This window comes from Oncorhynchus keta, chromosome 19 (genome assembly GCF_023373465.1).
Source record: "Oncorhynchus keta strain PuntledgeMale-10-30-2019 chromosome 19, Oket_V2, whole genome shotgun sequence".
In the NCBI taxonomy this organism is placed as follows: Eukaryota; Metazoa; Chordata; class Actinopteri; order Salmoniformes; family Salmonidae; genus Oncorhynchus; species Oncorhynchus keta.
The window spans coordinates 76,111,544-76,123,356 of record NC_068439.1 but is presented as its reverse complement, the minus strand read 5'-3'; the positions used below and the strand labels follow the sequence as shown (position 1 = coordinate 76,123,356).

Genomic DNA, 11,813 nt, shown 5'->3' with positions numbered 1-11,813 from the left:
AAATAAAAAGAAAAAAGAAAAGAAAACTCAACATTTGTTTTGCCAGAGGTGTGGACCATTAAATGAACGTCTCATGTACACTCCTATATAGAAGGGAAAGAGAGGGCAGTATCAGCCAACATTTCCCTGCTGCTTTTGGAAATCAAAAACTCGGCATTTAGAGAAAAGGCTGCTGTCTTTTTGCCTTGAAAGAAACCCACGTGAACTTCAATATGCACATCTAACTGCTCCAACGACCACTGTGGCAGAGATGTACTCCATTCCAACCCCCTGTGAGGAAACGTAAACAGCAACATTAATACAACAAAAAAAATGTTATTTCTTTGGCCAGTCCATTTTCAAGAATGTGTATCTTAAAACTTAACTGTCGTGAATCCTCTAACTTTTCGGATGTACCAAGCAAGTGAAAATCAGTCAAGAGTGTTTTTTGGATGTGATGAATGGCAGTGCAATCTCTCTGAGATAAGAAAAGCAATTTGTAGCATTAGCGGTTTGATACCATGGGTTTCACGGGCCTTTTTGGAAAAATTCAGAAATGCATACCTACCTTCCTTGAAGTAATCAGAGATCTGAATTGGTTGGATTGGTGAAAGTAATTGGGTGGTAACCTTTCTTATACATATCCAATCGCTTATAGATCTGTTCTTACCTCGAGGAATCATGGAAGGAAGGGTGCATTTTACAGTAATCGAACAGGGCCCTAGAAGCTAGCGTATTTAGATGATATCATACAGTAGAGTGTACATTTGAGCAATTAGCAGACAGACTGTGGCTGGATCCTGTCGGAGTAATTATAAAAACAGCAGGACTTCGTGTATGCGGCATGTGCGTTCTCTTCTCTGGTCCCATATGCAAATGCTCCCAGGTGCTTGGGCAAATTGATCAGTGAGATAATTTCAAATGTCTGAAATGCTATCATAGAGAGATAATGTTGTTTGATGTAGATAGGATGCTTGTCCATGATATGGATGTGACACAAAGTATAAATTCTACTCTTAGGCCAAAATGTAATCAATTGCAAATAAAGGAAATCACACTGATGGTTCGCTCAAAATGTTTCTTCTGTATCAGAAGTGAAAAATAAGTAAATAACTTTGATTCCCACAGTCTACTAGAAACAAGAGGATTAAGATCCTTTATTGACACGTATGAATCAATGCAAACTGTAATACTATACATTTCCTTTCTTTTTACTTTTTTTTTTTTACAACTTATTAGAAAACTATACAGTATAAAACCAAAGACAATAGGAAAAAGGGTTTATATATTAAAGATCTTACATTACCTGGTCAACACATCTCAGAAATGTGTTTGTTTGGCAAAACTTTTTTTCAAACTGAATACCAAGGCATGTTACGGAAATGATAAGATTGATCTCATGCAGCAACTTCTAAAAAGGGCCTGAGAATTCCTCCATGGTAGGACTTTTGTCTTCTTTTGAAGAGTATATTTTCATTAGATGGTTTCCACCTCTTAACCGAGGTCATTTAACACGGGCGTACAGTATATGTTTACAAGGGAAGGAAAACACTTGAAACAGCAAGAGGTAACTGTTTGACTTCTTGACAGTCCAGAGGGAAATGAAGATGCATCTATGCCTTATCTGGCCCAATGCATCTATGCCCTATCTGGCCCAATGCATCTATGCCCTATCTGGCCCAATGCATCTATGCCCTATCTGGCCCAATGCATCTATGCCCTATCTGGCCCAATGCATCTATGCCCTATCTGGCCCAATGCATCTATGCCCTATCTGGCCCAATGCATCTATGCCCTATCTGGCCCAATGCATCTATGCCCTATCTGGCCCAATGAGCCCATTGATACGACGCTAGAGAAGTTCTCAGAGATGACGTACTAACATAGGGCTTGCAGGAAGACCAAATAACCATTTGAGATAAACAAACATTCAGAATTTAGGACAAAAAGCAACAGTGCAACATCTATATAGTGAATAACCCAGCACTGTGGTATTTGTGGTATTAAACTCACTGCACATTGGTGGGTGAAAAGGGGTTGGAATGCATAGTCAGAACTAGTTTCCTCATATCATTGGCTGTTGGCAGGTCATCCTTTTGGCTTCTCACCTCAAACCCTTACGGAGGCAGACATCACATTGTGCTTCCTTCACATAGCCACTTGATTTCAACAAGTTTAGACATACATTTCAAACCTCATTCAAATTTGTGAGTTCATTCACAATGATACCCATGGGAAATGCCTCAGCTAGAGTTGGGTCAATTCCACCAATCCAGCCCCGAAATTGACCTGTTATGAAGTGAAATGTTTGATAAATGTATATATTTTATGAAAAGAGTAGCTTTCAAAACAAATACAATATGTTAATACCCCAACACTGCAAGCAGGGAGATATGAGTGAAATTGTGTCCAGAATCTGGTACAGATTTTCAACATTGTTCTCTTTAACACACTGCAGAACTGGGCATTGAATCAAGTCTTGGGCACTTAAATGGCAACTGACTTACGAGCTGCCACCGGTCACATTAGTTAAACGCCACAAGGTCAAAGACTTCTGCAAAGACCTTTGGGAATGTTTCTCTCTCTCTCTCTTTCTCTCTGCAGATCAGAATCTCGTAAGATGATGGTAACTATAAGAGACAATGCCATTCCGTATGGACTGTACATTTTTCTGCACAACTGACTGCAAACTGAGCTTATAAACAACCGCAAGTCAGTTTTGAGCTCAAATCAATCCTGACAGCCTTCTACTAGCGCAGACATTCGGAACGGATACAAACGTTTGCGTAACATTTGTCCTTACTCAAAGGAAACTCATTGGCCAACAGAACTTCTCACTACTGGCGGTGAAGGCTGTAAAACATTTTTGAACACAAAGAAAGGCAAAGGTTCGGGTATGCAATAATGATCAACTTATTGCTTTTCTCTCATTTTATTCATGGTTTGTTTTTTCATCATACCCAAAAAGATATTATTTTTTTACATACTTTGTAATCATATAAATACACTATACAACAATACAATACAAAATACAATTTTTCTCATAAGGAATACATTTAGAGTTTGCTCGGGTAAGCTGGTTTTTAAGACTAACACTGGTCAGAAAAAAATGATATTCCCTTGGAATCAGTCTGATCAAGGCACATTCTGGTGACAGTGACAAAGGTGTTCGGTCGTCCTCGGTTAGAGCTTTCCTTCCTCCCACAGGAAACGTAGAATGTTAGTCCAAAGTTCCATTTAATTGTACTCTGATAGGCCAGGCTTTCTCTACTGTACAAGTAAGCACACCTGCACCTCTGTTCCTTTATCTATTCATATGGTAACCTCTGTAACCTACACCGGTTGACTTTCACGTTAGTCCTCTTTCCCATCCGTCTTTTCTCCTGCTTTGACTCTATCATCAGTCTCTCAGGCTCTGAAGCGCTTGTTTTGCTCCGTTGCCCTTTCACGTCGACTTTCTCTCACTTTCTCACACCTCCACACCTCCTTTCTGTTGCCCCCCTTGCGTGACAGCGGTCGCCGACACCACGATGTCGAAGCAGGTCTCCAACATGACATGCGACTTGCATAGGTTGACACAGTACTCCAGTTCGCCCGTGGCCTGCTCCAAAGCCTCCAGGTACTCCTGGGACTCTTTGTCCAGATCGGGGTCCACCTCAACTATGGGGGGGAGGGTGAAAAAGAGAGAAAGATGGAGAGAGATTAGCATCAGCGATGAGCAGTAGCTAACGCCATCAGATGTACAAGAAAAGTTCAGAAGATGTACAGAATAAAAAAACAGATAAAAGATGGAGCCACTCTTGACATTTTGTTGACCATACATCATGTAGGCACAGGGAATTTTCATATCTGTGGTAAAAAGCTTATCCTAATGCCGTTTCACTATATTGGGTGATCCGAGGCGCAATAAGTCAGTGTTGGGGTCAAACAGAAATTCCAATTAAATTATTGAAAAAAGGGGTACTTTCAATTACTTCTGCGGAAGTATTCACCCGCTTGGCATTTTTCCTATTTTGTTGCCTTACAAACTGGAACTAAAAATTTTTTTCTTGGGGGGGGTTTATCATTTGATATACATAACATGCCTACCACTTTGAAGATGCAAAATAGTTTATATTGTGAAACAAACAAGAAATAAGACAAAAAAACTGAAAACTTGAACGTGATTAACTATTCACCCCCCAAAGTCAATACTTTACTTTGTAGAGCCACCTTTTGCAGCAATTACAGCTGCAAGTCTCTTGGGGTATGTCTCTATAAGCTTGGCACATTTAGCCACTAGGATTTTTGCTCATTCTTCAAGGCCAAACTGCTCCAGCTCCTTCAAGTTGGATGGGTTCCGCTGGTGTACAGAAATCTTTAAGTCATACCACAGATTCTCAATTAGATTGAGGTCTGGGCTTTGCCTAGGCCATTTCAAGACATTGAAATGTTTCCCCTTAAACCGCTTAAATGTTGCAGTATGCTTAGGGTCATTGTCCTGCTGGAAGGTGAACCTCCGTCCCAGTCTCAAATCTCTGGAAGACTGGAACAGGTTTCACTCACGAATTTCCCTGTATTTAGCACCATCCATAATTCCTTCAATCCTGACCAGTTTCCCAGTCCCTGCCAATGAAAAACATCCCCACAGCATGAGACTTCACTGTGGGGATGAGGTTCTCGGGGTGATGGGAGGTGTTGGGTTTGCGCCAGACACAGGGTTTTCCTTGATGGCCAAAAAGCTACATTTTTGTCTCATCTGACCAGAGTGTCTTCTTCCATATGTTAGGGGAGTCTCCCATATGTCTTTTGGCGAACACCAAACGTGATAGCTTATATATTTTTTTCTTTAAGCAAGTGCCTTTTTCTGGCCACTCTTCCGTAAAGCCCAGCTCTGTGGAGTGTACGGCTTAAAATGGTCCTATTGACAGATACTCCAATCTCCGCTGTGTGTCTGGGCCGTCGAATGAAGTAGACCAAAGCGCAGCGTGGTAAGCGTACATATTCCTTTTTATTAAGATGACACCGACAATAAACGCAGACAATAAACAATACAAACACAACCGTGAAGCTTAAGGGCTATGTGCCACAAACAAAGTTTACTACCCACAAAGACAGGTGGGAAAAAGGGCTGCCTACGTATGGTTCCCAATCAGAGAGAACGATAGACAGCTGCCCATGATTGAGAACCATACCTGGCCAAAACAAAGAAATACAAAACATAGAAAATAGAACATAGAATGTCCACCCCACATCACACCCTGACCTAACTAAATAGAGAAATAAAACGTCTCTCTAAGGTCAGGGCATAACACTGTGGAACTTTGCCCTTAGATTACACACAGGTTGACTTTATTTAACTAATTATGTGACTTCTGAAGGTAGTTGTTGCACCAGATCTTATTTAGGGGCTTCATGTCAAAGGGGGTGAATACATATGCACGCACCGCTTTTCCATTTTTTATTTTGTAAATTTCATTTCACCAGTTTTGACTATTTTGTGTATGTCCATTACATGAAATCCAAATAAGATCAATTTCAACTCAGGTTGTAATGCAAGAAAATAGGAAAAACTCTAAGGGGGTGAATACTTTTACAAGACACTGTTTACCCCCTATACTAACATGTTACCTACCAATATACACCAGACATGGTTAGAAAGAGAAGTTGAGAAGGAGAGATCAGAAAGGGAGAGAGATGTAGAGAGAGAGAAAGATCAGAGAGAGAGAGAGAGAGAGAGATCAGAGAATGAATGAGAGAGATATAATTTATTGGAATTTACCCCAAGCCTGCTATCAGTGCATCCCATGATGCACTATAAACAAGGTCGGCTCACTATGTGATACAGTACTTCTACTAATCTCTATAACTGTGTCGCTCCACTGTGACCGCTCATCCATCGTCACACCTTTTACAGCTTTAAAAGTCATACAGGGACATGAAGATTAATGATGACATGTCTTTGACAGGGCTGGATATGCTGGTATGTCTGATGGAAGCTGCTGAAGACACACTACCCTCATAATCACAACATGAAAGGATGAAAGAATGATTTATATAGCTTGACTGCTCCCATCATGGGCTTGGACCAACCGGCGGTCCCTAAACCAATGGGAAACATCTCAGGGAAATAGGGTTTGGAGATGTAGCGGAGGGAAAATAATGCCTTATTGATTTCAAGACGCATACCGGTACACATACCACCCCCAACCCGTCTGCACACGTGAGAACACACGCACAGGATTTTTGCAAAGACAAGGATTTCAAAAGTATTTTTCTCTTCCTCTATATCCGTAGTAAAGTCATGAGGTGGGTTACTTTTGAATTCAGCTACCTTAGTAAACGGTTCTTCATGTCCGCGTGAAAAGAGTGACGGGAATCAATAAATGTGATTCCTGATTCCCTTTGGCTGTTTACTTTTGTAATGTTTTCGGGTGTAACACTAACAATATTATTTATATATTATATTATTTATATATTATATTATTTATATAAACTCAGCTAAATAAGAAACGCCCTCTCAGTGTCAACTGTGTTTATATTCAGCAAACTTAACATGTGCAGATATTTGTACGAACATAACAAGATTCAACAACTGAGACATACACTGAACAGGTTCCACAGACATGTGACTAACAGAAATGGAATAATGTGTCCCTGAACAAAGGGGAGGGGGGGGGTCAAAATCAAAAGTAACAGTCAGTATCTGATGTGGCCACCAGCTGCATTAAGTACTGCAGTGCATCTCCTCCTCATGGACAGCACCAGATTTGCCAGTTCTTGCTGTGAGATGTTACTCCACTCTTCCACCAAAGCACCTGCAAGTTCCCTGACATTTCTGGGGAGAATGGCCCTAGCCCTCTCCCTCCGATTCAACAGGTCCCAGACGTGCTTAATGGGATTGAGATCCGGGCTCTTCGCTGTCCATGGCAGAACACTGACATTCCTGTCTTGCAGGAAATCATGCACAGAACAAGAAGTATGGCTGGTGGCATTGTCATGCTGGAGGGTCATGTCAGGATGAGCCTGCTGAAAGGGTACCGCATGAGGAGGAGGATGTCTTCCCTGTAAAGCACAGCGTTGAGATAGTCTGCAATGAAAACAAGCTCAGTCCGATGATGCTGTGACACACTGCCCCAGACCATGACGGACCCTTCACCTCCAAATCTATCCCGCTCCAGAGTACAGGCCTCGGTGTAGCGCTCGTTCCTTCGACGATAAACGCGAATCCGACCATCACCCCTGGTGAGACAAAACCGCGACCCGTAAGTGAAGAGCACTTTTTTCCAGTCCTGTCTGGTCCAGCGACGGTGGGTTTGTGCCCATAGGTGACGTTGTTGCCGGGGATGTCTGGTGAGAACCTGCCTTACAACAGGCATACTAGCCCTCAGTCCAGACTCTCTCAGCCTATTAGGGACTGTCTCAGCACTGATGGAGGGATTGTGAGTTTTTTGGTGTAACTCGGGCAGTTGTTGTAGTGCTGTCTTAGGTATCTCACAGTACGGACATTGCAATGTATTGCCCTGGCCACATCTGCAATCCTCATGTCCCCTTGCAGCATGTCTAAGGCACGTTCACGCAGATCAGCACGGACCATCGGCATCTTTCTTTTGGTGTTTTTCAGAGAAAGAAAGGCCTTTTAAGTGTCCTAAGTTTTCATAACTTAATTGCCTACCGTCTGTAAGCTTAATGACCGTTCCACAGGTGCATGTTCATTAATTGTTTATAGGTCATTGAACAAGCATGGGAAACAGTGTTTAAACCCTTTATAATGAAGATCTATATGTTTATGTATGTGAATGTACAGTTTACATACACCTTAGCCAAATACATTTAAACTCAGTATTTCACAATTCCTGACATTTAATCCGAGTAAATATTCCCTGTTTTAGGTCAGTTAGGATCACCACTTTATTTTAAGAATGTGACATTTCAGAATAATAGCAGAGAGAATAATTTATTTCAGCTTTTATTTATTTCATCACATTCCCAGTGGGTCAGAAGTTTACATCCACTCAATTAGTATTTGGTAGCATTGCCTTTAAATTGTTTAAAACTTGGGTCAAATGTTTTGGATAGCCTTCCACAAGCTTTCCACAATAAGTTGGGTGAATTTTGGCCCATTCCTCCTGACAGAGCTGGTGTAACTGAGTCAGGTTTGTAGGGCTCCTTTGCTCGCACACGCCTTTTCAGTTCTGCCTTGACTTTGTTGTCCTTAAGCTATTTTGCCACAACTTTGGAAGTATTCTTAGCATCATTGTTCATTTGGAAGACCCATTTGGAAGTATGCTTAGCATCATTGTTCATTTGGAAGACCCATTTGGAAGTATGCTTGAGGTCATTGTCCATTTAGAAGACCCATTTGGAAGTATGCTTGAGGTCATTGTCCATTTAGAAGACCCATTTGCGACCAAGCTTTAAATGATGTGTTGAGATGTTGCTTCAATATATCCACATCATTTTCCTACCTTATGATGCCATCTATTTTGTGAAGTGCACCAGTCCCTCTTGCAGCAAAAGTACCCCCACAACATGATGCTGCCACCCCCATGCTTCACGGTTGGGAAGGGTGTTCTTCGGATTGCAAGCCTCCCCCTTTTTCCTCCAAACATAACGATGGTCATTATGTCCAACAGTTCTATTGTTGTTTCATCAGACCAGAGGACATTTCTACAAAAAGTATGATTTATGTCCCCATGTGCAGTTGCAAACCGCAGTCTGGCTTTTTTATGGCGGTTTTGGAGCTGTGGCTTCTTCCTTGATGAGTGGCCTTTCAGGTTATGTTGATATAGGACTCATATTACTGTGGATATAGAGTTTTAAACCTGTTTTCTCCAGCATCTTCAAAAGGTCCTTTGCTGTTGTTTTGGGATTGATTTGCACTTTTCACACCAAAGTACGTTCATCTCTAGGAGACAGAATGCGTCTCCTTCCTGAGTGGTATGACGGCTGCGTGGTCCCATGGTGTTTATACTTGCGTACTATTGTTTGTACAGATGACCGTGGTACCTTCAGGCATTTGGAAATCACTTTTTTTTCTGAGGTCTTGGCTGATTTCTTTTGATTTTCCCATGATGTCAGGCAAACATCATGGGAAAGACATGAGCAAACAACAGATACACTACATGGCCAAAAGTTGAATATCTCATGAGTTTGAAGGTAGGCCTTGAAATACATCCACAGGTACACTTCCAGTTGACTCAAATGATGTCAATTAGCCTATCAGAAGCTTCTAAAGCCATGACATAATTTTCTGGAATTTTCCAAGCTGTTTAAAGGCACAGTCAACTTAGTGTATGTAAACTTCTGACCTACTGGAATTGTGATAAAGTGAATTATAAGAGAAATAATCTATCTGTCTGTAAACAATTGTTGGAAAAAAATACTTGTGTCATGCACAAAGTAGATGTCCCGACCGACTTGCCAAAACTATAGTTTGTTAACAAGAAATTTGTGAAGTGGTTGAAAAACGATTTTAATGACTGCAACCTAGGTGTATGTAAACATCAGACTTCAACTGTATGTATATATATGTGTATACGTATGAATATATATATATATATTTTTTTATATATATATTTTTTATATATATATATACCCCAAAAATATATGGGGGATTAGAAACGATGCAGACAATAACATTGATGGAAGCAACAATCTAGCCGCAATATTAAAGCTGATTCATCCCCTAAGAATTAATTTTTTTATTATTATACCTCCAAAAAACTGTGGCCTCTTTCCCTTGCTGAAGACCTGGAGGCTTTTGGTGTGTTAAGAAGCTTCCAGAAATAGATTATAATGGATAGAGCTCAGTTAGAAAGGAAGGGATCTTCTCTGGCGAACCTTCGGCGACCTGCACCGCTCAACTGGAAATAGCCTCCTTGTTCTGCCGTTTTGTCTATTTGGGGGTTGGAGAACAGATGCACTCGCTTGCCTTTAGTCTGTGTGTGAGATACTGTAAGTGCCTCCCTAAAAGTGTTTTCCCACATTGACAATGGCAGAAAATAGTTTTTACCACTTTAACAGTTTACTCTAGAAAGGAACCTAAGAGAATCAAACCCATCACAAAATAAAAAAGCTATTGGCCAATGTCGCTTCGTTTGTCAATGTTAGTGTTTATGTATGCGAGAGTGGTTTCAGCTGTTGGCCCAATATGGACCACAAGTAGCGTTAACTACAAGGTCACAATGAGGTCAACCACACACATTAGCTTGACACCTGCACAATACATTTGTCCACATTTCATTGAGTGCAATGGCACTGCCATAGGGCATAGGGAACCTTGTCGTAACTGGGGCAGATGTCATATTGAAGAGCTTAGGAGATAAGCTGCTCCTACAGTGTTGGAAGGGTTTGTTTACTATTATGTTCAAGATGTTTGTCGTGTGGCCCAACTCCAACAGAGGCTAGCACAGCCTGGAATCGTCAGCTAGTTACGCAACTTTGTTGTCCGCTTACAATAGCCTCGGAGAGGCTAAATGTAGGAAAGCTGAGCGTGAGACTAAGAGAAGCAGTCATGGTTTGTTCATTAGCACAAAGCTACGTTTCAAGTAACAATCATTTGTAAAGACATGAGCAAACAACAGATACACTACATGGCCAAAAGTTGAATATCTCATTCCAAAATTATGGGCATTAATATGGAATTGGTCCCCCCTTTGCTGCTATAACAGCCTCCACTCTTCTAGGAAGGCTTTCCACTAGATGTTGGACATTGCTGCAGGGACTTGCTTCCATTCAGCCATAAGAGCATTAATGAGATCGGGCACTGATTTGTTGAGCGATTAGGTTCAAATTCATCCCAAAGGTATTCGATGGGGTTGAGGTCACGGCTCTGTGCAGGTCAGTAAAGTTATTCAACACCGATCTCAACAAACCATTTCTGTATGGACCTCGCTTTGTGCACGGCGGCATTGTCATGCTGAAACAGGAAAGGGCTTTCCCCAATCTGTTACCACAAACTTGGAAGCACAGAATCATCTAGAATGTAATTGCATACTGTTGCGTTAAGATTTCCCTACACTGGAACTAAGGGGCCTAGCCCGAACCATGAAGAACAGCTCCAGACCATTATTCCTCCTCCACCATACTTTCCTGGCATTCGCTAAACCCAGAATCGTCCGCCGGGCTGCCAGTGTGATTCATCACTCCAGAGAACGCATTTCCACTGCTCCAGAGTCCAATGGCAGTGAGCTTTACACCACTCCAGCCGACACTTGGCATTGCACATGGTGATCTTAGGCTTGTGTGCAGCTACTCGGCCATGGAAACCCATTTCATGAAGCTCCCGACGAACAGTTCTTGTGCTGACGTTGCTTCCAGAGGCAGTTTGGAACTCGGTAGTGAGTGTTGCAACCGAGGACAGATGATTTTTACACGCTTCAGAACTCAGCGGTCCCGTTCTGTGAGCTTGTGTGGCCTACCACTTTGCGGCTGAGCTGTTGTTGCTCCTAGACATTTCCACTTCACAATAAAAGCACTTATAGTTGACCGGGGCAGCTGTAGTAGGGCAGAAATTTGACGAACTGACTTGTTTGGAAAGGTGGCATCCTATGATGGTGCCAAGTTGAAAGTCACTGAGCTCTTAAGTACGGGACATTCTACTGCCAATGTTTGTCTATGGAGATTACATGGCTGTGTGCTCAATTTTACACACCCGTCAGCAACGGGTGAGATTGAAATATCTGACTCCACTAATTTGAAGAGGTGTCCATATCCTTTTGGCCATGTAGTGTAAAATAGAATAGAATAGCTGAATGCTGCTTTGACTGTTGGATAAAAGTCCATCTTAAAACACAACCCAGTTACAAAACAAGGTGGTACACTTTAAGCACACTTGAAATAGTACACCAGAT

General features: G+C 41.7%; 1 protein-coding gene across 3 annotated transcripts in view; it reads right to left on the bottom strand.

Annotated features, from left to right (window-relative positions):
- Positions 1–1,109: 1,109 nt before the first annotated feature.
- Positions 1,110–11,813, bottom strand: part of kif26aa (kinesin family member 26Aa) — a 182,723-nt gene continuing 172,019 nt past the window's right edge. For all 3 annotated transcript variants that reach the window (XM_052471316.1, XM_052471317.1, XM_052471318.1), the window contains one exon: positions 1,110–3,639. In XM_052471316.1, coding sequence (XP_052327276.1) covers positions 3,449–3,639 — 191 coding nt within the window. In that variant the 3' untranslated portion in view covers positions 1,110–3,448. The remainder of the gene's footprint in view (positions 3,640–11,813) is intronic.